We start from the raw sequence: 27,789 nt of genomic DNA, 5'->3' as shown, positions 1-27,789 counted from the left end.
AGTGCACAGAAATATTAATAATTAATCACTATCAAGGTAAGATGATAGTTCTTCAGTTTTCATTTCCAATCACTTTTACCAATTCTAACAAAATACTGAAACTACTGCTACCTTCTAAGCTACTGCCTTTACTAACATAAGGCTTAGTAATAACCATTTAAGACAGTAATATGGTGACATAAGAAAGCAAACATTTATTAAATATCTTACTATGTGCCAAGCACTATGCCAAAAATAGAGGAAATTCCCCTCCTAAAAACAAACTGTCATCCTCAATTTGAGGTTAGAAGAGTGGTTCTCTATAGGGTGAAGGGTGGGAAGGTGACATTTTTTATCATGACAACTAAGGATGCTCCTGGCATCTAAGGGGTGTAAAGGCCAGGAGTGATACTGAACCTCCTGCAGTGAACAGGCCAGCCACCCCACAATGTCAAAATGTCAGTAGTGCCAAAGCTGAGAAGCCCTAGTTTAAAGAAACAAATACTGCCCACGTGAAAGATTTTAACTGTTTTCCAATCAGGATGCAAATACGGTGTCCCTTAAGTGGTAGAGTATCAGCATGTCATTTGGCTGTCCTCTGGGGAAGACCAAATGTTCACACAGAGGGTGCCTGTACTTTGGGAAGGGGAGCAGGGATGTCACTTCCTCCATTCCTGTATTAAAAAGCTTAAAGTGACTGAAGGGCAGTAGTAACCTCATATTCCTGTTGACTCCATTGTTTCTTCTATCCTTTCTTTCCTTTTATGGAAGAATGCTGTTTATTAATCCTACTGATTGTGAAAGAAGGAAGAAGGTGATTAGATTTTCCCTCTTATCAAAAAGCTGCTATAAATTCACCTCCCTTCAATCATCAGCTTAATTGGTTTCATAAAATGGCTCCACCACAAATATACCAACACAGTTCTGTTTGAGTCATCCTTTTGAAATCAACCAAAGGGGAACTCTGTGTAGATGGGAATCTGTTTCATCAGAGATAATATATGCAATCCACACCATTTTTCACCATAAAGAAACATTTCATGTTTTAAAACATTTTCCTTTTTTTTTTCTCAGCATCCCTTTATGCCTACTCTCTTCCCCACTAAAATAGAAGTGTTCAAAAGTTTAGGTAAATATCTACGTAAGATTGGTTTTGTTCTTTGTTTAGTATTTGTTTTGCTTCTTTTTATTTTTCAGGGCAGGAATTTTGAACTTGTATTTAGTAGGTGGTACGCAAAAGGCTGTTTGCAATATTATAAAATGTGTTATGTTGAGGGAGCAATTTGAACAAAGATTGATTTCCCAGTTTTCCTTTAAGTGAAACTGACAATTATATGTTGTAGACCGTCATTCCTTTGGGAAGAGTTGATATGAAAACAATTATACTTCACTGGCCTTTAAACAACAAATGATTAGAATGTTTTATCAAATTAATGAGACTCCTTCAAAGAAACATATATATTATGGCTCGATTTTTATGTTTTCCCAGCCTACACAGAAAATAACACTGTTCTAGAATGTGTTTCTTTAAAACAGTTTAACTTGGGAAGGTCCCTGTCGATGAGAACATGTTTACTTTCTAAGGATCAAGCAGTTTTAAAATAATAGGTATTATAGAAAACAGCCTTATTATCTTAGCAAGATTTTTTGTCATTTTTTTCCAGTCTCGGAATTAATGGTGCTATTTAATGTTCTTTTTTTTAGATCATCACATTGGTATAGAACCGAATACATGCAGTTAGACCAACTAACTTAATTGAATATCACCTGGTGTAGCCCGTAATTGAGGCATTAGAGTATACTTTATATAGATACCCATTTCACATTCTCAAGTGAATTTAGGAATGACTTTAGGAATTAATTTTGAAGAATTCTATATTCATATTTTAAATCTAGAGAATATACACAGAGTACAAGAACACTGTCTAGCAACTTGGCATTGTTAGATCCTAAACCATTGTGAAAATCATGGCTTTTCAGAACATGTAAAGATTCTAACAACTTCTTTGCAACAGTCACCTATTAACATATATTAGAATTGCACTGAAATGTTCCAGGAGAAGTAGCTGTCATAGCATATGTTATTCATACTTTAAGAATGCCAGTTGTATTATCATTGGTTATATGCCATTTTGAGTTTAAGAAACTGTTTATCTTGGGTCATTTAGGTATATAAACAGTACTAATAAAGTATTTTATTATAGGTTTCAGATTATTAGATACAGAAATAGGAGCCAAGTTTGAGTGTGTTCCTGTGATTGAAACTTTGATATCACTGACAAAATATCCCCAAATCAGGCCTTCTGAGGGATATAAGCAGAGTAAGAATAAGTATAATTGGAAGTCTGTTGTTTTTCTTGGCTAATTTGGTCAAGGGCTCTAGGAAGTATAGAATGGTGGATATATGTTACCCCTACTCTAGTTACTTTTCAAAGCTAAAAATTGTTTCTTTTGCTGTAGAGGCAGTGGGACTAAATCTATAGTCCTATATGTATATTACTTATAAATTCTTATGTTAGAACCAGATGGTCTCATATTTTTTACAGCTCCAAAATTCTCTTTATTCTACTTTAGTCCCACCATTTTTAGAGATGAGGGAACATTGCTTTGTTCAAAGATAGCTAGAACTAGAACATAGGCTAATATTTGCTATCCATGCTATACACTAGTGTCAGCCAAATACGGGCATTCGCATATATCACTTTCAGATTTTGGCCATGTCTGTGTACTTACACCATTTAATACTACTTAAATTGACTTACCTCTTTAAGTAAGTGTTTTTAAAAGGAATATTTTACTACTATAGATGGAAAATTATCACTTCCTAATAATAGAAAGTAGCTCTAAATAGGAGTCCAAATCAAAAGAAAGCCATGTTATTAAAATTTAATTTAAACTTTAAATTTAATTCTTGTTACTAAATTTTTAATTTTTGCTGTTCCTGGTCAGAAATGTATCAAAGCAATGTTTTCTGTTTGATGGCAGTACCTTAATTGTCTAATAAGAAAAGTACAGTTAAAGCTTCTAATTAAGCTTTGCTTAGCTTTTTGTAATGGGTGGCTTCTTTGGAAGGAAAATAAAGGGTATGAATTCTTGTTCGTATATTAAAGTCTGATTTAATATAGATCAGAAGGTCTTATTATTTGGAACCAAAATTGTTCTTTGGTTAATTTGAATTAATTTGTCTTAAAACTCTTAAATTTTTACATTGAAGGTTTTAGTTAGCTTCATATTATTTCTTTTTCTAAATGGAGGATATGATCAGTATATTTTACTGAAATAAAACATTTCCCTGGGGAGAAATTCATCTGGGGAAGTGAGGATTTTATAGAGTATTTGAATGGAGGAAGTACGGTTTTTTAAAAAAAGGTATTTATTTAAAATAATTAAATTTTTAAAAATTTAAAAACTAGTGTTTGAATTGCTGGTCTAAATGTGTGTGCCAGGTACAGGGATAGAAGAGGGTCAAAATGGCTAAGGCTTCTCCTTTTACTTGTTCTTACTTATTATTGGGCTACAAATATCTGTGTTGCCTTCTCTCCAAAAGTGCTGCTATAGAGGCTACATTTCGCTCTACTGGTATAGAAAAAGACAAATAGGCATTTTTCATTCATGAGATTCCTATAAAACCTGTTGGTGGAAGTATAAAATCAGGAGACTGTCATGAGTTAGCTCCTAAGAGTTTTGTTGTGAAAAACCTTTGTAACAGGTCTAACAGGAAGACCGTGCAGATAATAGATATAGGAAATAACTGGTCCCATTAAACTGCTGATGAAATAGACATGATAATATTATGGGGATTGTTTATTGTAGTGTTTTTTCTGGCTTATCAGAAGCATTAGTCTTGTTTTTCATATGTGTGTTGAATTTATATTTCTTTTTTGAGGGGGGTAGGGAGCCCGGGTGTGTGGGCAGGGCCCCGGGGCCCAGAAGGACCAAAGCTCTCACAGCCCCAAGTGCCCCCCACCCCCCAGCACCCAGCGCCCCCCCTCTGCCCCCCACCCCCAGCACCGAGCGCCCCCCACCCTCTGCCCCCACCGAATTTATATTTATTAATTAAGCTTTGTTAATTTGAGATCATTGTAGATTCATATGTGGTGATAAATAATACAGAGAGATTCTGTGTACCCTTTATGCAATTTCCCCCCATGGTAATATCTTGCAAAACTATAATAAAATATCACAGCCAGAATATTGACTTTGGTAAAAATACAGAACATTTCCATCACCACGGGGGGTCCTTTCAGTTTTCCTTTTGTAGCCATACCCACTTTTCTATTTCTCCCACCCCTTCCTTAACTCCTAGCAAGCATTTATCTGTTACCCATTTCTATAATTCTGTCATTTCAAGAATGTTACATAAATAAAATCATTTATGTAAAAACCTGTTGAGGTTGGCTTTTTTTAAGATTTTATTTATTTATTCATGAGAGAGACAGAGAGAAAGAGAGGCAGAGACATAGGCAGAGAGAGAAGCAGGCTCCCTGCAGGGAGCCGGATGTGGGACTCAGTCCAGGGACTCCAGGATCACGCCCTGGGCTGAAAGCAGATGCTCAATTGCTGAGCCACTCAGGCATCCTGAGGGTTGGCTTTTTTTTTTTTTAGTTAGCATCATTCTCTAGAAATTTATCCATATTATTTCATATACCAGTAGTTTGTTCCTTTTTATTGCTGAGTACTGTTCCACAACACAGATGTACTACGGTTTAATCATTCACTCAGTCAGTAAAGAACATCTGGATTGTTTCCAGTTTGGGGCTATGAATAAGGCTGCTATAAACATTCATGTACAGGTTTTGTAACATAAGTCTTCATTTCTCTAGGATAAATGCCCAGGTGTGCTGTATATAATTTTCTTAAATATTCCTTTACATACATTTGAAACCACATCAGACAGTGTTGATAATTTTTGCTTTGACTTTCAGACATAATGTAGAAATTCAAGAAAAGGAAAGCTTATTGTATTTACCTGTATTTTACTTACCGTGTTCTTTCTTCTTTTCTGATGTACCAGGTTTCTTTTCTTTTATCGTTTTTCTTCTTAATGAATTTCCTCTGGCCATTCTATTAGAGTATATCTGCTGGTGACAAATTCTCTTTAATTTCCCCTCACCTGAGATTGTCTTGATTTGTCCTCTGTTTTTGCTAGGTATAGAATTCTGAGTTGACAGTTCTTTTCTTTCAGCACTTGAAAAAAATATGCTACCTTCTTCTTGCTTCTATGATGTATTTTGGCATGGATTTCTTCAGGTTTATGTTCTGTGTGGTTTATTTAGCTTCTTGAATCTGTGGTTGTGTGGTTTCTCTTTCCAAATTGGTGTTTTTAGCCATTATTTCTTTGAGTACATTTTCAGCTGCAGTGTCTTTCCTGTCTCCTTGGGTTCCAGTGATACAAATGTTAGATCTTTTGCTGAGGTCCCACAGCTCCATGAAATCTACCTTTTCTTCACTTTCTTTTCTTTTCTTTCTTTCTTTCTTTTTTTTTTTTTTTTTTAGTCTGTTTTCCCTCTATTGTTCAGATTAGGAAATTTCTCTCTTCCAGTTCACTGATTCTTTATGTCCCTTTTATTCTGCTAGTAAACCCATCCTTAAATTTTTTTTTCATCCTTAAATTTTTGTTTTTCTGTCAAGACTTTTTTTGTTTGTCCCAAATATGTTTGCAATTGCTTATTAAAACATTCTGCATTTTTATCATGATAAATTTAAAATCCTTGTCAGGTAATTCTGATACCTCTGTCACCTCAATTTTGGTATTTATTCATTATATTTTTCTATTTTCTTAAATCTTCTAGTTCTTCTTTTTTTTTTTTTTTTAATCTTCTAGTTCTTAATACAATAAATGGTCTTCTGTGAAAACCTGGACATTAAAAAAAAAAAAAGAAAAAGAAAATCTGGACATTTTGGCATTATGTTCTAATACTCTGGATGTTATATAAACCAACTATTTCCTCTGTCTTTTTCTGGGGAATAGTGGCTGCTTCCTTATTATTGCCAGATAGATAGAGAAGTCCAGATTCCCTACTCAGCCTTCACTGAGTCTCAAGGGAAGGGAATCCTTGTTACGGCCAAATGAGGGTGAAAGTTCAGGCTCCCCTGATACTGCTAGAGTAGAGGTGAGGGCATGTTTTCACCAACATGGTGAAAGTCTTGGCCTTCTACTTGGCTGCCCTGACAATACCTTGGTTGGGAGGCAGGGGGTTAGGCTTCTTCATTATGGCCTCATGAAGTGCATGTTTAAGGCTCCCTACTTGGCTTTTGCTTGTGTGGGCAGTGGTAGGGCCAGTGTTTTCTGTGGTGTTTGGGTGCAGTAGAGTGGTTATTGTTAAAGTCCTCTGTCTTGCTAAGGCTGCCCCTTTCTCATTCCTTTAACTAGAGAGAACAAAACTTTTGGGGTGGCTTTTTTTTATGTCTCTGCCAGTTGACATTTCCAGGCTGCTGGGTTAATCACCTCTAAATCTGGGATATATTAAGCATAAAGAAAACCCAGAGAACTCAGGACTGTGTCATTCCTTGTGCCCCAATGTCCATATCTAGTCTAACTTATCTCTACTTTTCATACGCTTCTTGTGTGTTTTTTTTTTTTAATTTTTTATTTATTTATGATAGTCACAGAGAGAGAGGGAGAGAGGCAGAGACACAGGCAGAGGGAGAAGCAGGCTCCATGCACTGGGAGCCCGATGTGGGATTCGATCCTGGGTCTCCAGGATCACGCCCTGGGCCAAAGGCAGGCGCCAAACCGCTGCGCCACCCAGGGATCCCGCTTCTTGTGTTTTATATATAATGTCCAGAGTCTATAGTTGTAGTTAGTGGAAATAATAGGAAAAAATACTCCTACACCATCTTCCTACAAGTAGAAGTTACCAAATTTGTAGGTAAGTTACCATCTTACCTACAAGTAGAAGTTACCAGCATTTTTAAACTATTTAAATAGTTGGACCAAATATATAACCACTATTGGGGAAAATGTCACATGCTTTGTATATTATATGGTAACTTTGCATAATACTGTGTTTACAAGACTGCTAGAAAATAACATCTTTATTTAAACTGAAATTCATTGTTTACATTATTAATGAAAACTTTTTTTCCTTTAGGAGATAATGCAAAAGGTGTCCTAGGCTCCTGACCAGTGAACAAAGATTTGAGAAAGACAGCCAAGCTCATGTTTTCTCCTGATCAAGAAAATCATCCATCCAAAGCACCAGTAAAGTATGGTGAACTCATTGTCTTAGGGTAAGTTTTCCCCATCTGATGACACACAAATGGAATGATGTATAGTAACTTTGACATCTACATTAAAACTACTTTTTAGATTGTGTATCCTACCTATTTCCAAAAATGATTAAAGCTACAGGATAGTATTACTTCTAAGTAATGTTGATAATATTAAATCAAGAAACTCTTTTAATCTTCATTTTTATGCCATCTCTTATAAGTGCTCTCATATGCATAAACTTTGCCTCCTCACCTTTACCCACAGAAAGGACAACACTTATTAAAGATGAAAAGTGCTAAGTCTAAATGTCTAACTTAACATTTGACTAATGTTAAGTCTAAATGTCTAACAATAGAATTGTTCTATTTTCTTCCCTATCCCATCTTATAGAAAAGTTTGCCTCAGCTGACTTTACCAAAATCTCTTCCCCATTTAGGTCATTCATGTAGGTCAGTATTTATTTGTCTCTGTCCTTCTGAGGTAGTTGTTGCTTTGTGCTTATGGTCCTATTCTTCTGATAGAGTTGTAAAGGCTAACAATATGATGACCCTGAAGCCCAGGATCTCACTACTTGTTTGCTTCTGAAGCACTCTTATCCATACAAATTACAGATACACAATTTAAAGTATGAGGAACAGATGATTCCATATTTCAGTTTATTCAGTCTAAACTTAACAGGAGCTGTCAAAACAGAAACACAATATTAGTCTATTAGCTAGAGATCTCAGAAACTAGAAATTGCTAATTTTACTTTACCCCTGCTGTTTCTTTTCTTCTGTCTAGAAAACAGCTCTATACATTACAACATGTTTTAGAATCAGATCGGCACATGTTGCTGTTTAAAGTGAGAAAGTGTCCATTTTTCAGAGGAGCGAGTAAGAAGATAATACGGTGTTAATGAGCTTGACTGGAAGTCAGGAATGCTAGATTCCAGTGCTATTCCAACATTGCTAGTTATATGACCTTGGTCAAGTCACTTAAACATTCTGGGTCTCGGTTTCCTCTTCTGTAAAATGACAGATAAGATCATTTAAGGCCCTTTGAGACCTAAAAATCTTTTTTCTCAAAAACAGCTTAAAAGATTAGAAACTTATATAGTAACTACAGTGTTACACTTTGAAATTACGTATATCTTAATGTATTAATGACTAACAGCTTTTAACTACCAAAAATTATTCAAAGTTAAGTTCTTCTACCAGGAAATCTGAGTCATTTGAAGCCCAGAATTTAAAATTTAGTATATAGTTTAAACTGCCTTTCTTCTCCCAGCAGTGTCTTAGTTAGTCCTTAGCAATAGTGGTTGTCTCTGTATCCGGCACTTGGTGTCTTAAAATACAAATAATAATTCTTTCCAGCCCTCTAGGACAAATAAAGCTGGATAAGGTGGTCAGTTTGGTCTTGTCACTACTTTAGAATAGAGTTTTAAGCTATAGAAACACAATGTTTGCGAATAGAATACAACCCCACAAGAGAAACAAGTCATGTAACTAGGCAGATAGAACAGTCAGGAGCCCACAGTGGGGCTGGTGGCAACACACAGCCTAGAATTTAGTAATGTATTAACTAAGGGGCACTATTCTGAACTCTTACCAAGGCTAGCAAGATTAGCAAGAGCTTTCTCCAACAGAAAGCAGTGTGTTTTATTTTTTATAGTCAGTATAATTTCTGTATAAAACAGTGTGAGTAAAGTCCCTTCTTTTCCTTGTCAGCTACTTTGTAGGCCATTTTACAATCACATTCTCCTCCAACCTCAGAACTGTCCGTGGTCCCTGCCTCCTTTACCCTCAGATTGACCAGCTATTTATGAGAGACCAGGAAACCAAAGATTTCTTCAGGGGGCAGGGGACAGTGAATGAGGAGAGATTATTATTAAGCTACTGCCCATGTCAAAATGAAGCAGTAAAGAATTTTAAAAAGCATGACAAACACCTGGATTCATTTCTGCTTTTTCTATTGTCACTTATGTGACCCTTCAGAAAATGACTTAATTTCTCTAAGCCTCTAAGAAATTTTATTCCTCTGAGGAATAACTTAAATTCCTAACCTGTAAAGTTGAGTGATACCCATCCCAAGAGTTTTCATGAGAATGGATTAAATGAGATGCTACATGGTAGAGAATACAGTAATGCCTAATACATAGTAAACACCCAAATATTTTGTTTTGAACTTCTTTCCTATTCAGTCCTCACTTGCTTGCATATTTTCAGGACATGTATATGTTATCATGGAGAAATGGTTATAAGATCCAAACAACAGGGATCCCTGGGTGGCGCAGCAGTTTAACGCCTGCCTTTGGCCCAGGGCGCGATCTTGGAGACCCAGGATCGAATCCCACGTCAGGCTCCCGGTGCATGGAGCCTGCTTCTCCCTCTGCCTATGTCTCTGCCTCTCTCTCTCACTGTGTCCCTATCATAAATAAATAAAAATTAAAAAATAAAAAAATAAAAGATCCCAACAACAAAAATATGTTCAATCACTGCTTAGCAGGCATCTCAGTTGGATAGATCTTGCCAACATAATGTGAATCTGTATGTGTACATGCAAGTACTGAGACTTATCAGACTTATCAAACAAGTCTAAAAATTCCTTATTTCAAAAGTCAAGCTATTTAAAGTAATTAGGTTACAATTAAAGGAGATTGTTTTAGACAATTCATACTATACTTTTAAAGGTTGTATTTGCACATGAATGAGTCACAAGGAATCAGATATGCCATTAATCAGCTCTTGATTATATTAAATAAAAGAAGGAAGAAGAGTACAGATAATTTAACGCTATTTATAATCCAAAAAATATTTCTTTGTGACTTGGAATGTAACCAGAATTTCATTTTGTTTCATACTCAGACAGCTGGTCTGGGGATCAGCAATTACTGAAGGGAGATACTTTGAGATACGTATATAGTGTGCTAATAAATGATTAATTGGGGATTGATCTTTATTATAAGGCAAAGCATAATTTTTAGAATTGTGTGGTACTTACAAAAGATCACCCAAACTTTTTTCCCCCATCAGGTATAATGGATCTCTCCCAAACGGCGATAGAGGAAGAAGGAAAAGTAGGTTTGCTTTGTTTAAAAGACCTAAGGCAAATGGGGTGAAGCCCAGCACTGTACATATTGCTTGTACTCCTCAGGCTGCAAAGGTAAAAAAACAAACACAAATTAAACTAAATAATTTAACTTAGAAAAATTGAAAGACTTGTACATGTTCTCTAGCATTCCCTTCACATTCTGTACCAGAAGTTTCCTTTTGTTTTGATGGGAGCAGACATTTTGGAGACAATATTTGAAGGGCTGCCATATATGGAAGGGCATCAGATTTTTATTTTTATATATATTTTTAATGACAAGCCAGTATCAGCGGGTGGAAATTAGAAGGAAACATTCCCTTTTCATATTAAAAAAAAGTTGGGTTGGAACCAGGACTTTACCTAATTTTTAGAATTGTATGGCTGTCCACCCTGAGAAGTAGGGAGTTTCCACTGTTACTAGAGGAGCCTTGTCTGGGCTGAGCAAGGAATGTAGTATATATAATAAGTGTACTCAGGTACGAGAAGTGTTGTTTGGATGAGGTGATTTTTTTAAACTAAGGATTTAATTGTGTGGTTCTTACAAGAGACCTTTATCAAAGATTCTGTGTATGCTCTTATCTTTTGTTTGCTTGTTTTATAACCCTTACAGCTTTTAGCTTAGTGCCTTGAACAAAACGGACATCAGTAACTATTAAATTGAATCAAAACTACAGAAGCAAATACCCAACTAGATCTACAGTATAACTTCTCAGTCTCCCAGTATACCTAATGCTCTTAGCTCCTTTTTCTTTCCCTACCAGAATCTCCAGAACCTGAGCCATCATTTCAGGACCCTCAGGCTTTTCCTGGAGTGATTGACAATTAGGGGGAATTTCAAATCTTTATATTTCTCTGTATTCCTCTGCTTCCAATTGTATAACAGACTGTATTTGATACTGTGTTGAGTGAATAAAAATTACAAAGAGTGGCTCAGCTTCTGGAAGTAATTGTATCTTTAGCTAAGCAGCCCCAGGATGTGCATTAATATACCATCTGAGGTATATCTTTGTAAGTTAAACAAGAGACAGAGAAATTGGCATATGGTGACTAGTTTTAGCTTCAGTCCCTGAAGTTAATTGAATTTGTTTTGTATACAGTATGGTGACTAGAACAGTCCTCATGTCTTGATGAGGCCTCCTCTATTACTATTTGAGACCCAATGAATGTAGAAAAGGGACAGTTTCCTTTAAGTGTTTCTTTTTGCTCCTTTGCAAAGAAGGGTTGTGCTAACCAGGTAGTGAAAGGGAGTGAAAGCTAACTGATCCAACCTGAGGAGCTTTATGCCAGAATTGCCCCTGTAGCAGTTCTCTTGCATTTTGGGTATGCCAGTTCTTTTTGCAGGGTATTGTCTCATATATTGCAGGACATTTAATATTCTTGTCCCCAACCACTAATGCCATTCAAGCCTTCAAATCATAGTCAGAAAATGCACCTACCTATTTCCAAGTGCCCCTTACACAGCTAATACTACCTCTGTTTGAGAACCACTAGCAGAAAGAAAATATTTATAACCCTTACTTCTAAAATATCCTATTCTGGCAGTCATCTGGGATAAGATTAAACCCTGCCTTTCAGTCCAGTCAAAACTTAATTAGACATAGTTCTTATTCTTAATCTCCGAGTAGGTTTAATAGCTTAAAAAAAAAAAAAAAAAAAAGCCGGAGATTACAATCTCAAAGTACACAGAAACCTGTGTTTTTAAAATCTCTTTAGCCATTAAGAATTCACTTCCAATATTCAGGCAATTATTTGTTTGAAAACTCATTGCTTTTTGCTGAGTTAAAGTAATTATAGGTTTTAAAATCCGCAAAACAATTATATAATGTTTATTTTAAAAACGTTAAGGTGCATGTAAATGATCTGCCCTGCATTAATGAGGTTGGATACCCCTATGAAGAGAGGGAAGTGAAAGAAACATGTAAGCAGCCTTGGTATTGTCTGTTGAATTTAATTTCTTTTAAGAAACCAGAAGCAAAAATGGCATTATTATGCTTTGATAAAGTTGGGTAGTTGGTACCCAGGTGTTTTGTTTTTTCTCTTTAAATATTTGAAATTTTCACAGCCTTAATTAATTTCAAAGCTGTTATTGTAAGGCTTTATCTATTATAGATTAACTACAAATTGAAACTAAGTAAGGTTTCATAATGCCAATGTTCTAATTAAGAAACATTTTTTGAATTTTAGCTTCTTTGCTGTGTATAATCATTCTTTTGTGTCTTTATATCTGTTTTCCCTTTATACAACCTGTTTCCACTTCCTTTGTGCAGGTTTTCCCCCTTTCTGATATTATCTTCAACTCATATACATAGAAAACGCCTGAAAACAAAACTGAAAAGTTCTTTTTAGCAATGTTTTTAGTTTGGAATAAGTCAGAAGTATAGTCGTAAGCATTCTGTCCATTTCCTTTGGTAATGTTTAATCATTCTATGAATTTTTCCATATCTAGCCTAGCATATTGCAAATACTTGTCACCTTATAGAGTCAAAGAATGTTAAGAAAACCAGTTAACTTTTTGGTAACTTATTTATAACTCTTTGAGTTACTTTAAAATCAAGATTCTTATCTTGCAGAATTCTATATTTTCTCCTTTTTAGAGCATGGTTAAGTACAATTTTCAGTTTCTACATGGGGTTTGATTTTGATTACTTTATGATTTAAAATATTTATAAGGGAGACCCAGATTTTACAGTGTTTTTATACAGTGAAATTTTATGTTCTTACTCTACAACATTTTCAAAGTATTCTTGTACATCCCACTCAAGTAACTACTCACAGTTGAGGTTACAAAGAATTATTGATTTCTACCTTAAATTTCAGGAGAAAATATATCAAACACGTGATAGATTACTTTTCTCTTTTGAATTTGATTTGATTGGCCTACCAGCTAATGTTGCTATTAATCTTCTCTTCCTTAGGCAATAAGCAACAAGGACCAGCACAGCATATCGTATACCTTATCTCGAGCACAGACAGTGGTGGTTGAATATACTCATGACAGCAACACTGATATGTTTCAGGTATTATAACATCTGGATTTTTTTTCTTTCTTTTCTCTATAACATCTTTTTTCTTAAAAAAAAGTCGAAAACCTATTGTCAGTGACTTTTGCTGTGGTCAGATTCATGATTATCATATTTTAATCATGTATTTCACTAAAATATATATTTCTAAATCTCATATATAGAAGTCAGCATAGCATGATTAAAAAATGGGCCCTGGTAAACATTACTTAGCCACTCTATGCCTCAGTTTCCTCCTGTGAAGTTCAGGTAATAGAGCTTCTTCCCTCATATGACATTTAGGAGGCTTAGATGTGTTAGTACATGTAAAGTGCTCAAAGCTGGGCCAACTATTAATAATAGTAGTTATAATAATAGTTTAGTTAACTATTATCCCAAAAAAGGAAGCAAGAAATATCCTGCACATATTTACAACTGGTTTTTGCCACTATTTTCCACCTTCCTCTCTAGGTAGCAAAATGTATAGGCAGTTTCTAATTGTCTATGTTATGTTTGTGATCAAACCTGTTTTTCAACTCATCTTTGCTCCAAGTTACTAATGCATAAAACTTTTTTTTCCCTCTCATTTTTGTACCAATCAAGTACTGATGTTTTTATATACTTGATAGAACAATCAAACCCAAAGATGTAAACAAAATCCATGATGTCTTCTCCCTTCTTTGGTTTTGTAAAGTCCTGGACTGTTTGAAAACAAATAGAGCATAAAGTACCTGATAATGTTACTCTTTACAATTACTGTCCCAGTGACTTTTTTCAATTTTTCTTTATTTTGCAAGATTGAACAGGAAAAGTCCTGGAGATATCTTTAATTATAATCAATAACAAAATATTTTATTGAAGTCACTTGTTCTCCTCTAGCCCTTCTAGGAGAATACTGAACTTTTTAGTGTAGTGTCTCTATAGTAGTTAATATCAGAATATGGATATATATTTATGTCTTTCTTGCTTTTGCCAAAAGAATTTTAAAATAAATAACACCCTTAATGAAGATGAAGGTTGGGATCTTAATGAGAACCTAACAAAAGCTTTAGGATGATTTTCTACATTTTAGTTCACTGACAACTGGTTAAAATAAATATGCTTAATTAGTTTTTTAAAAAATCAAGATGCTACTTAGATGTTTGATTCCAGACTAGAACTTTAGTTTCAGAAAATATCTTGAATTCATTTATTTACCCCTTATTTTTTGTCAGTAAAGTTACTGAAATCTTGTGAATTAAAGGTTATGAAATTAGTAGGGCAGAATTGAAATTAAAACAGGCATTCTTGATATTGAACTCGAGTTGGAAGAGGTGAGTCCGGTATCAAAATGGAGGTAAAACCGCTGCCTGGCCACCCCCAACCCGACTCCGGCCGTCACCGCTGCCGCCGGAGGGAGGAAGGCCATGATCCAAAGGAACCCGAGCAGTTGAGAAAACTGTTTATTGGTGGTTTGAGCTTTGAAACTACGGATGATAGTTTAAGAGAACATTTTGAAAAATGGGGCACACTTACAGATTGTGTGGTAATGAGAGACCCCCAAACAAGACGTTCCAGGGGTTTTGGTCTTGTGACTTACTCTTGTGTTGAAGAGGTGAATGCAGCAATGTGTGCCCGACCACACAAGGTTGATGGGCGTGTAGTGGAACCAAAGAGAGCTGTTTCTGGAGAGGATTCTGTAAAGCCTGGTCCCCATCTAACAGTGAAGAAAATTTTTATTGGTGGTATTAAAGAAGATACAGAATAATATAATTTGAGAGATTACTTTGAAAAGTATGGCAAAATTGAAACCATAGAAGTTATGGAAGACTGACAGAGTGGAAAAAAGAGGATTTGCTTTTGTAACTTTTGATGATCATGATACAGTTGATAAAATTGTTGTTCAGAAATACCACACTATTAATGGGCATAATTGTGAAGTGAAAAAGGCCCTTTCTAAACAAGAGATGCAGTGTGCTGGATCGCAAAGAGGTCATGGAGGTGGATCTGGCAGCTTCATGGGTTGTGGAGGAAACTTTGGAGGTGGTGGTAATTTTGGCCGTGGTAGAAACTTTGGTGGAAGAGGAGGCTATGGTGGTGGAGGTGGTGGCAGCAGAGGTAGTTATGGAGGAGGTGATGGTGGCAACTATGGTGGTGGTTCTGGTTATAGTAGTAGAGGAGGCTATAGTGGTGGTGGACCAGGATATGGAAACCAAGGAGGCGGATATGGTGGTGGTGGTGGTGGTGGTGGAGGAGGATGATACGATGGTTACAATGAAGGAGAAAATTTTGGAGGTAACTATGGTGGTGGTGGGAACTATAATGATTTTGGAAATTATAGTGGACAACAGCAATCAAATTATGGACCCATGAAAGGGGGCAGTTTTGGTGGAAGAAGCTCGGGCAGTCCCTATGGTGGTGGTTATGGATCTGGTGGTAGAAGTGGTGGATATGGTAGCAGAAGGTTCTAAAAAAATTTCAGAAGAAAAGGGCTACAGTTCTTAGCAGGAGAGAGAGCGAGGAGTTGTCAGGAAAGCTGCAGGTTACTTTGAGACAGTCGTCCCAAATGCATTAGAGGAACTGTAAAAATCTGCCACAGGAGGAACGATGATCCATAGTCAGAAAAGTTACTGCAGCTTAAACAGGAAACCCTTCTTGTTCAGGACCGTCATAGCCACAGTTTGCAAAAAGTGCAGCTATTGATTAATGCAATGTAGTGTCAATTAGATGTACATTCCTGAGGTCTTTTATCTGTTGTAGCTTTGTCTTTTTCTTTTTCTTTTTCTTTTCATTACATCAGGTATATTGCCCTGTAAATTGTGGTAGTGGTACCAGGAATAAAAAATTAAGGAATTTTTAACTTTTCAAAAAAAAAACAAAAACAGGCATTCTTGGGGATCCCTGGGTGGCTCAGCAATTTAGCGTCTGCCTTCAGCCCAGGGCATTATCCTGGAGTCCCAGGATCAAGTACCGCATCGGGCTCCCTGCATGGAGCCTGCTTCTCCCTCTGCCTTGTCTCTGCCTCTCTCTCTCTCTCTCTCTCTCTCTGTCTCTCATGAATAAATAAATAAATAAAATCTTTAAAAAAAAGCAGGCATTCTGAATTATAGAACAGTGTCTTTACTATCTTATGAGGGTTCCTTAGATAAGTTGCAGCATTTTCAGTTTTTTCCTTTTCATAAAGGAGAGTTTTTTCTAAATTGTAGTCATGATACTCCTTCTACAAAGCATTACACTGATGGAAAATCCAAACATTTCTACATCAAAAAATTGGAGATATATCGGAAACTACCCTGATAAATTAGCCAGTCTCTGAGGAACTGATTTTATAATCATTCTGGGATTGCCTGCCTTCCTTCCAAACTGAACAAGAACATTTATTGTAATTCATTAGCTATTTAAACTCCAACTCTCTGCATTTGGTTGACACTATGAAGTAAATAAAGGAGACATTATAATTTGGTTATATTCATAGGTGTTATACTGGCAATCTAAATGTGAAGTACAAGTTTCTGATTGGGTTGAAGAGGAGGGAAGATGTCACAGTAGTGACTTTTTATCCAGACTTTTTTTTTTTTTTGTCATCCAAGTGAGTATGATTTTGTCAGTCTAGCCAGTAGAGAGGCATTCTGACAAAAGAGATCACAAAGTACACAGTGGTGTAGTAGAAGATTTACGGGCTGCTTGGGGCTAGAATATACTTTTCATATGAATGGCAATGATAGGAAACTAAGCTGGATCGGTAGGAAGCAAATTGTGAAGTCAATTTCTAATTATTATAGAAATAAGAAACTAAGAAGTTTGGATAGTCTGTGAGGAAGGAACCATTAGGGTTTTTAATGAGAGTGGGAGGGAATGACATGAGCTCTATATTTTTAAAGCTAATTGTAGCAGTTAGAGGAAGAATTGTTAAAATTTATCTTAACACAGTTACATTTTGGCACTTTGATCATGATCACATAGGCTTTTTCTCTTCATGGATACTTAAGGTTTCTTCCTTCTGACCTATCTTAACCAATATTGCTTTGATATCTTAAATCTCTAAGACTCAGCTCAAGTATCAGCTCTTCTGGAACAATCTCCCCTCCCAATTGAGTGCCACTTCTGAATATCTTGATTCTAAATATCAATCCTCAATCCATTCCTGGGCCTGCATTTTTTGGATCTAAAAGAACCTTTTATTTTTAGAAATATTTTTAGTTTCAAAAGTTTCTGAGACCATTTTCTTTAAATGTTATCTAAAAAGCAGGAAAAGGGACATGCAGTCTTAAGTTTGTTAACTAACCAGTTTTCTTCTAAAACCATCCAAATAAGAAAGACATGCTTGATGATAGGACAAAAATGCTAAAAGGATTTTCTCCAAAAGTGTGTGGTAATGAGGAATTCTTAAGACTCAGCTATGCAAAGAATGTCTTTGAAGTGTCATCATCTTTGTAGAGGGTCAGTGTTTTTTTCTAAATATCTACTTCAGTTTTATATTACTTGATAACAAATATATGAATGAACTCAGTTTTAAATGTTTACTTTAAAACCCTGTGACACTCTCCTCTATTCCAGATTTCCTTTTTTCTTTCATTTTTAAATGTTTACTTTAAAACCCCGAGACAGGGCAGCCCAGGTGGTTCAGCGGTATAGTGGCGCCTTCAGCCCAGGGTGTGATCCTGGAGACCCAGGATCCAGTCCCACATCAGGCTCCCTGCATGGAGCCTGCTTCTCCCTCTGCCTGTGTCTCTGCTTCTCTGTGTGTGTGTGTGTCTCTCATGAATAAATAAGTAAAATCTTTAAAAAATAAAATAAAATAAAACCCCAAGACAATCAGTTCTGTCATCTATTTCTTTTTTTCTTCTCAACTTTCATCTTTCAAAATGAAAATTAGTTTATTTGCTAGTGGTACCTCTGAAGATGTTTTAATTTACTGACCCATATATCAAAACTCTTATCTGGGAACCTTGTCTCTCTAAAATAATGGCCAAGAAACAGGAAGAAAATAAAAAGGACATCCAGGTATATAAAATAAAGGCCACATAAGCCATGTACTAAAATTCCTTTTCTTTGCTCCCTGGAGAATCCTTTAAGATCTTACCAAGAACCTTTTGAAATACTATTCTTTGAAGTCTGTTTTTGTTTTTTTTTTTTTCCTCAACCCTAGCAGAATAATAGTGGCTGATTAGAGGAGGGGTATGCTGCTAGAACCAAATATGCCTAATAGCAAGAAATGGGAGTTGACAACTTGACAGAAAACACACAAAAATATCTATAAAGTATGCATAAGGCCTCAAAGCAAAGCTATATAAGCCCATAATGTAAGGATCAGCATTCTTGTACACCTTTATAGCACCTGAAACATCACTGCATTCAGTATAATATAAATGGTATTTATAGTTCAATGTCTTGGAGTCATCATAAAAGATTTACTTGTGTGTTCACTATATTCTGTTGAAGAAGGTAGAGTAATACATGTTAGGCATATTTCCCTCCAAAGGGGTTAAAATTAAAGTTTCCAGCCATCTAGAAATCTCAGCCATGCTAAACTCTGCATTCCCTGAGGGTTTTATATATTCTGGATGGTAAGTTCCCACTTACTTCTATGCTCTAAATGATTATCATGTCAGAACAAGTATGACAGATTAGGTTTCCAGGGTGTAGATGCTCTCAGAGTTAAGTATAAGTTTGAGCTCTAGAAATTTCAGAGGCTTACTGATTTCACCTTTTTGTATCTTTCTTGAATGGATTTTTCCATTGTGTTCCTTCCAGTAGGTTTATAGACATTTCTTTTTTCCTTTAGATTGGTCGGTCGACTGAAAGTCCCATTGATTTTGTAGTAACTGACACAGTTCCTGGAAGCCAAAGTAATTCTGATACACAGTCAGTGCAAAGCACTATATCAAGATTTGCCTGTAGAATCATATGTGAACGGAATCCCCCCTTTACAGCACGGATTTATGCTGCAGGATTTGACTCATCAAAAAACATCTTTCTTGGGGTAAAAAGCTTTTTTCCTAAATGATGCATTATATTATAACCACTTCTGTTTCCAAATTACAAAAAGAAATGGAAGCTCACTATTCTAATTGCTACTAGGAGAAGGCTGCCAAATGGAAGACGTCAGATGGGCAGATGGATGGTTTAACCACTAATGGCGTTCTTGTTATGCATCCACGTAATGGGTTCACAGAAGACTCCAAGCCTGGAATATGGAGAGAAATATCAGTGTGTGGAAATGTATTTAGCCTGCGGGAAACCAGATCAGCTCAGCAGAGAGGAAAAATGGTAAGTATTGAGATGGAGCTTCTTATTTAGCTACAGTAAACACATAGGGTGGGTTGGACTGAATGCGTTATCTATTTCCAAAAACTCTTAAAATCTCTTGCTGACATAGAGTACTTAAGGCTATCAAACACTGACCACTAAATATTAAACTAGAGGATAATATCTTAATGTTTGAATCAAGACACTTTAAAAATTTGTTCTTTCATATTATGTTAATACATTTTAAAACCTAAGCTTTCCTAAATTAAATAGCACTGTGTATTTTCTATTTATATCTCTTTGACCGTGTTGTATATTGGAAATATTAGACTTACTGAGTAGCTAGATGTTTTAGTCATAAACTATCTTCACTGTAAAGTTAAAAAGATATATGTTCCTATTCAGTATTTTATCTTTGATTTTCAAACTTACATTTTTCATGACTGCCATTCTTATATTTAGTAACAATCATAGGAAATCTCAATTCTTGAGTAAGGAGCATGTAAGACCAAAACTCTCATGTAAAAATTGAAAACAAAATGGTGAATGTGTTTTTCGATTCTTATTTCCTTTAGGTGGAAATTGAAACCAATCAGTTACAAGATGGCTCATTAATTGACCTCTGCGGTGCAACATTGCTGTGGCGTACTGCAGAAGGCCTTTCCCACACTCCTACAGTGAAGCATTTAGAAGCTTTAAGACAGGAAATCAATGCAGCACGACCTCAGTGCCCTGTAGGGTTCAACACACTAGCATTTCCTAGTATGAAGAGGAAAGATGTTGTCGATGAAAAACAGCCATGGGTATACCTAAACTGCGGCCATGTGCATGGCTATCATAACTGGGGAAACAAAGAAGAACGTGATGGAAAAGATCGTGAATGTCCCATGTGTAGGTCTATTGGTCCCTATGTCCCTCTGTGGCTTGGATGTGAAGCTGGATTTTATGTGGACGCCGGCCCTCCAACCCATGCATTCAGCCCATGTGGGCATGTGTGTTCAGAAAAGACAACTGCCTATTGGTCCCAGATCCCGCTTCCTCATGGTACTCATACTTTTCATGCAGCCTGCCCCTTTTGTGCACATCAGTTGGCTGGTGAACAAGGCTACATCAGACTTATTTTCCAAGGACCTCTAGACTAACAGACAGTTGTCCTCCAGGACTACATTATAAATTTATAAGCTAAGTGAGTTGGGTTTTCCAACCTGTTGTCCATGTCACAGTTTCTCTGCTCTGGTCATTTGCATTAAGATGAAGAATTTTTTTAAACATTTATAATAAATAGTAACAATTTCTGATCAGAAAATCTGGGAAACTCAAGAAAAAGAATTTCTGAAAGTACCAGACTTATGAATTCTGAGTTTTGAAAATATATTTTGAGGATAAAAAGACATAGTCTAATTTGTTGCCTTCCTTTTAGTGTTTTTGAATCACCCATCCTCAGTGTTGAAAAATTGTTTTATATAACTGAGGGTACTGTTGGTTCAAACTATGTTAGTTTACAGTTTGTTGCAAACATTGTAAAATACAGCAACATGTATATTAACTTTTTTCTATTTATCTTTATTATAGAAAATATCTTAGAATGTTCTTGATAGAGTAGCATGGTAACGATGGTGTCACACTCTTGGTGTGAACGGTAGTTTAGTGAGCATAGCTCAAGGATTTGCAAGCTTAGAAAGGACAAGAGAGCCTCTCTCCCCACCCTCTTCTAAATATGGAATTTGGTAAATTAGAATACTTTGTAAAACCAAATTCATATTAATTATTGTGTAAGAGCTGTTTGTTTTTAACCACATTGAATATAATCAGGAAAGTTTTTTCTTAATGTTTCTCTCAAGTGTAGTATATAACAAAACTTAATGCTAAAAACATTTTATATGCTCCTTTGAATATGCAATTTAATCTAGATTATCTATTTTTCTCCCATGATAACTTAATCTGTTTTTAGTATCAGCAACATTTGGCAAGTTTATTTTTTAGATATAAACTGTGGTTCATCTGTTCACTGTTTCTAGAAAAAAAAAATCATTCTCATGAGAGAAAGCATACATTAACAAGGAAGAGAGTGACTTGATTTGCTTTTATAAAAAGAAATAATTAATTGATTATTCTGCGTGTGGTCTTACCTAGGCATTAAGAAATCTAGAGAGATATAAAGGGTTCAATGACAATAGTGCCCCACCCCCCTTTTTTAAACTAGCAGACCCGCCTTAACTTTGTCGGCTTTGAATCCTAAAGAGAGTTGCCACCGTGTGACTCAAGAGAATGTTTGGTTGGCAGATGAGCACCAGTGACAGCCGAGTAGAACATACTTGCATGGTATGTTTGTTCTCTAATTCCAATAAGTTCTTCACTTAAAGAAGCAAGAAAACGTTTCTTCACTCCCTCCCTGCCCTTTTTTTTTTAATGCACCACAAGGGAAGTATAGACAGTTGCACTACATCAAACCCTTTGTGACACTTGTAGAAATCAGTACACTTTTAGACTAGAGAGAATCTTTTTTTTTTTAATCTTTTGATTTGTTTTCCTTTAGTTCAAAAGTTGTGTTATAATTGCCTCTAGCAAATTTTCGTATGTGGTAGTATAGCTTTAATTTATCGTAACTATTACTATGCTGTTCTGAATTTTCTTTTGGTTTAAAAAAAAAAATCTGTTGCTTAGAAGCCATGAACTATTTTACTTTAATTCAACTTGTCAAAATTTCCTTGTTTTTAAAATGATCATTTGGGTTCACTCAGGAAATGCATGTCAGGAAACCTGTATTATAAGTTTACTAGTTGTGATGTATCAGTAACTGCTGTTACCCCCTTTTCAAAGAAATATAATTGATTTTGAAGTTTTCTAGATAGTCACATGCTTTGTGACTAATGCAAGGAAATCAAGTCCTGTGTTGTACTTGTTCTAGTCATTTCTATTCAGGCTATATATTGTAGCTAATTTTTATTTGCAATTAATTTATTCAAACTAAGTAAATACTTTTCAAAATAGTTACTTGAATTTGTCTCTGTGAGTTCGTTTTTGCATAACTGAGAATGGGAAACCAGAAATGAAAACTTGGGGACAAATCTACCCCCCCACTTCACAAATACTCACTTGAAATAGATGAAGAATTTGTATTTAATGTAACACTTTAAATCTCTGGTTCTCTTGGGAAAGCATCTCTTACTTATTAATAAGGAACTTTGTTCAGTGGTTGAATAATTAAAGCTTTAGTTAAGTCCTACTAGAGATTTGTCTTTTTGCAAGTTGAATACTAGACTCTTTAAACAGTGCTTCGGTGACCATAAAAGGTTCATGTTCTTCCCAAAGTGCCTGAATTCCCTCCTCCCAACTGTGAAAAGTCTGGTTCATTTTCTGTCAAAATTTAAGTTTTGAAAACTCAGGTAATTTAAGTGATGAGGTGTTTTTTTATCCAAGCATTTTGAATATTGGTTCTGTCATTTTGCTAACACCTAATAGAACACTTAGTTACTCAGTGGTATTAAGGGGATATCAGTATTCTGGTCAAGGAGAAAAAGTTCTATTTAGGTCTCCCAAATATACTCAAAAGAAAGATAATATTTACGGCTTAACTCTTTTATCAAAGTGATCTTACTTATCTAAATGTTCCTTAATTTATATTAGGGAATTTTCCTTCATCTAACATGTTAGGGTCATGAAATGAGACAGGGTAAATATCCAGAAGGAGAAATCCTTTTCCAGGCTATCATCTTGAAGCTGTAATTGCTTACTTCCATCATTTTAAAAATATTCTGGTACATGTAAAATAGGATAGGAATATGTAATAATGTAAATAAATATATAATTACATCTAACATGAATACTCCTACTCTACTCTTCCGTCAGGATACTTCAAGAACCATGTGTGATGCATGATCTTCTGACACGTAGACTGAGTGAGTGAGGGCACCAGTGAAAATCCATCGTTTCTTAGAATTATATTTACCTTATAAATTTAAACACTTCGGCCCCTCATCCTAATGGATCATCTTGTGCCATCCCACTTTAGGGACACTGGCTAAAAGATCTATGATCCATTCTTTTGTGTTTATGATCCAAGCATTAACCCTGTAGCATGTAGCAAATGAGATCACCAAAATACTGCTTACTGAACTATATTATTCTGTCTCCCACTTCCACTTTCATAAATATGTATACTTTAAGACCATGCCCTCAAATTTTATCTATGCATTCTTTCAACAGATATTTCAATACCTGCTCTGCACCAAACCACTTTGGGTGATTTAACAGGAAAAAGAATCCCTGCCTTCTTGGGGCTTATGTTTTAGTGGGGAAGATAGAAACGAGTAAGAAAATAAAAGATACAGCATGATGGGTAGTGAACAGTGCTGAAGGGACAAATAAAGGAGATACAAAATGCCATGGGTGATGTGTGTGGAATGTTCGCGATATTAAAGGGGAGAGGGCCAGGGAAAGCTGCACTTAGGAGGAGAACATTTAGGCAAAGGGAATAGCAATTGCAAGAGTCTTAAAGTAAAAGTGTGCTTGGAATATTTCCATAATAGAATGGAAGCGTAGCTATGTAGTGTAAGAGGGAGGAGTAATAGGTATGGCCAAAGAGGTAAAGGGATGAAACTAGACCATGGACTGCCTCCTGAGGCTTGGCTTTTATCCTGAGTGAGATGGGGGTTCTAGGGAGGATTTTGAGTAGGAAAGTGACGTGATCCAACTTAGGTTTTAGTTAATGCAAACAGACTGAAGTGATAATGAGGAGACCAGTTAGTCCATAGCAGTAACTCTGGAAAGAAATGATGGTGGCAGGGATCCCTGGGTGGCGCAGTGGTTTAGCGCCTGCCTTTGGCCCAGGGCGCGATCCTGGAGACCCGGGATCGAATCCCACGTCAGGCTCCCGGTGCATGGAGCCTGCTTCTCCCTCTGCCTGTGTCTCTGCCTCTCTCTCTCTCTCTCTGTGACTATCATAAATAAATAAAAATTTAAAAAAAAAAAAAAAAAAAAAAGAAATGATGGTGGCATAGATCAAAGTGGTGGCAGTGGAGCAGGTTTGAAAAGTGGCCAGAATCTGGGTATATTTGAAGGCAAAGCTGACAATATTTGCTGGCAGATCAGATATAGGGTATGAAAGGAGAGGAATTAGGAATGACTTCGCCCAATTAGCCTGGACAACTGGAAAAATAGAATTGCTGTTTAGAATGGAGATTATGAGAAGAAAAGGGGGGAGGAGGGGCGTACTGCTTGTAGAATCAGGAAAACCTTGGACATCAGTTTGAGACTCCCCTATTAGACAAGGTATTTGCCAAAGGTGAACTGTCACTGCATTTTTTTAAATCTCCTTTCAAAGTTCTTAACCACCATGAACAAAGTTCTCCATACATGCTATGTTAGCTTAGAAACAAAAAGTGTTTCTCCTAATTAATGGCAAACTTCCTTTCATTAAATAGAGTTGGGACACCTCTCATATTTCTCTCTTTGCTTTGGCTGCCCTTTGAGGAAATGTGGTTCTGTTTTCAACTATAGTAACTTCCTTTAGCCAATAATTTCTGATACAGTTTTTCTTCCTCTTCATGTACATCTTTTTGTGTAGCTCTTCCTTTAAAAAAAAAAAGTATTTGAATCTTAATATTTTGCTGCTTCAAATTCTTTCTGGCAGTGACAAAGCACAAGTTGTGTTTTGTTTTTAAAAATCTTTTGAAAAAAATCTTTTTAATATTCTTGGGGATCCCTGGGTGGCTCAGCAGTTTAGCACCTGCCTTCGGCCCAGGGTGTGATCCTGGAGTCCCGGGATCAAGTGCCACATTGGGCTCCCTGCATGGAGCCTGCTTCTCCCTCTGTTTGTGTCTCTGCCTCTCTCTCCCCCACCCCTGTGTTTCTCATGAATAAATAAATAAAATGTTTAATAAAAAATCTTTTGAATATTCAGATGTTTACAGAAAACACAGAGTTCTTGAACCTATAAGCCCAGATTTCAGTATCCAGCCTCCCTTAAAGAAATATGCCTGTATTTGATAATACTGTCAGCAGAAAATGGAGTAAATAAGATCAGATTCTTCCTAGTAATTGTAAAGCATCACATCCATTTAAACATTCTGTTAGACAATATGATGGGAATGCTTGTCTGTTTAGGTTGACATTAGATTGTAAACTCAGCTATGTATGTGATAGTTAAGCCACAGCATAAAATAAATTCCTCACGGCTAACATTTGAGTATTTAGAACAGGCACTGTTCTAAATGCACAATTTTAAGTATATTATTTAAAGCCGAAAACAGCTCTGTGAGGTAGGAATTCTTGTCTACATTTAATGACAAAACTAGGTACAGTATTATCTAGTAACTTGCCCAAGGTTCACATGGCTCATGACTACAGGAGGTAGAATTTGAGCCTTGGAAGTCTTGCTCTATTTCTGTGTATGCAGCCACCATATTTGCTCCCTGCCCCTTTTTTGTTGAGTGGGATTTGAAGTCTATTTCTTTCATAGTTTTTAAAAAATGATTTAAGGTAGCTAACCAAAATTATAAATAACATTAAAACATCAGTAGCAAAGTTTTTAAAAAGAAAGCAACGAAAAAAAGGTTTGGTATTATAACAAAGTAAGAACCAGAAGTGGTGTGAGTACATGAATGGATTTAATGAAGACCTACAAATTTGCTAAACATGAGTCACAAATCAATTTAGCACAAAGGTGTTTAGCAGGTTATTCAATAAGGGGAGCAGGATCAGCTATAAGATCCAGGCAGCTGCTTAGAAGGTAGCAAATTCAATGATGGAGAAACATAATCATTTCTAGTCCTGCAACCAGAGAAATGCACATCCAGGAAATAGTGCCATTCCTTCATATTGGTGGACTCACACAGTATTGTCTTTATGTGACTGGCTTATTTCACTGACATAATGTCCTTAAGGTTCATTCATCCATGTTGCATATTGCAAAAATTTTCCTTTTTTAAGGCTGAATTGTATTCCAGAGTATGTATATACCATGTTTTCTTTACCAATTCACCTGTTGGACTTTGATGTTGTTTACACATTGTGGCTCTTGTGAATAATGCCTCAATGAACATGGGAGTGCTAATATCTCTTCAAAATCCTGATTTCAGTTCTTTTGGATAACTACCCAGAAATGGGATTGCTGGATCAAATGGTAGTTACATTTTTAATTTCTTGAGGAATTCTTTTTTATTTTTTATTTTCCATAGTGGCTGCACCATTTTGCATTCCTACAAACAGTGTGCAAGGGTTCCAATGTCTGTACATCCTTGCCAACACTTTATTGTCTTTAGTTTTTTAAAAATAGCCAACCTGACAGATGTGAAATGACATCTCACTGTGTTTTGATTTGGATTTCCCTGATGATTAGTGACATTGAACATTTTTTATATACCTGTTGGCCATGTGTATATCTTCTAAAATAGCTATTCAAGTCCTTAGCCCATTTTTTAGTCAACTTATTAGGTTTTGTTTTGTGTGGGGGGGGGTTATTAATATTATTATTATTATTATTGAGTCATATGAGTGTCTTCTGTATTTTGGAAATTAAGCCCTTATCAGATATGGTTTGCAAATAAAGTCTCCCATTCCACAGGTTGCCTTTTCATTCTGTTGTTTCCTTTGCTATGCAAAAACTTTTCAGTTTGATATAGTCCCACTTACTCATTTTTGCTTTTGTTGCCTGTGCTTTTGGTATCCTATCTGCTCATTCCCTGCTTTAATGATAGAACCCACTGAAGGAATTCTTTCCCTAGTTAAGCTGTCATGGTGCCTGGCACATGGTAAATGCTGAAAAATTATTTCTTACATAATTGTAGGAAACTATTAGAACTCTGAACCATTAGGCTATCAAAACAGTCTAAGAGCATTAACAAAAAGTCAAAAAGAATGAAGGTTACAGAAGCCATTTGATCAAAAAACAGTTTTTCTTGGCTGAAAAGATAAAAATGGAAAACAAACGCGGAGACATTGCAAAGACAATAAGTAGGTGATCTGGCAACAAGACAAAACCTATGGATGATGCCGGAAGAGAACAAAAAGAATTCTGGAGAAAAGAGAAGGAATATTGATTACAGCCCAAAAGTGTGTCACACAGACTTGAGAGCCTATCATTGGTAGGAAAGGCACAAAAAGCAATCCAAGATTGAAAGGGAAAATTAAGATCTGTTCACCTTAGAATTTCCTGAAGTTCCGTATATCATATTACTGTGTAACTATGAGTAAAAATACAGAATATGAAACTAGAAAGGATCGTGGCAGTCACGTTACAGTTGAGAAACCAAGGCCTTAGGCAAAGTGGCTACTAACTGATACATCTGGTACTGG

The 27,789-nt window shown here is 36.0% G+C and overlaps 1 protein-coding gene and 1 pseudogene across 8 annotated transcripts in view; both read left to right on the top strand.

Moving 5' to 3' along the window:
* PELI1 (pellino E3 ubiquitin protein ligase 1) overlaps positions 1 to 22,494 on the top strand; it is a 135,739-nt gene extending 113,245 nt beyond the window's left edge. For all 8 annotated transcript variants that reach the window (XM_038551430.1, XM_038551431.1, XM_038551432.1 and 5 more), the window contains 6 exons: positions 7,074 to 7,212; positions 10,210 to 10,339; positions 13,183 to 13,284; positions 19,031 to 19,228; positions 19,327 to 19,515; positions 20,070 to 22,494. In XM_038551430.1, the coding sequence (XP_038407358.1) occupies positions 7,142 to 7,212; positions 10,210 to 10,339; positions 13,183 to 13,284; positions 19,031 to 19,228; positions 19,327 to 19,515; positions 20,070 to 20,636 (1,257 nt within the window). In that variant the 5' untranslated portion in view covers positions 7,074 to 7,141 and the 3' untranslated portion in view covers positions 20,637 to 22,494. The remainder of the gene's footprint in view (positions 1 to 7,073; positions 7,213 to 10,209; positions 10,340 to 13,182; positions 13,285 to 19,030; positions 19,229 to 19,326; positions 19,516 to 20,069) is intronic.
* Positions 13,501 to 16,021, top strand: LOC610383 (annotated as a pseudogene).
* Positions 22,495 to 27,789: the final 5,295 nt, after the last annotated feature.

This window comes from Canis lupus, chromosome 10 (assembly GCF_011100685.1).
Source record: "Canis lupus familiaris isolate Mischka breed German Shepherd chromosome 10, alternate assembly UU_Cfam_GSD_1.0, whole genome shotgun sequence".
Lineage (NCBI taxonomy): Eukaryota > Metazoa > Chordata > Mammalia > Carnivora > Canidae > Canis > Canis lupus.
The sequence above is the reverse complement of the archived record's forward strand: the minus strand, read 5'-3'. Positions and strand labels throughout refer to the sequence as shown.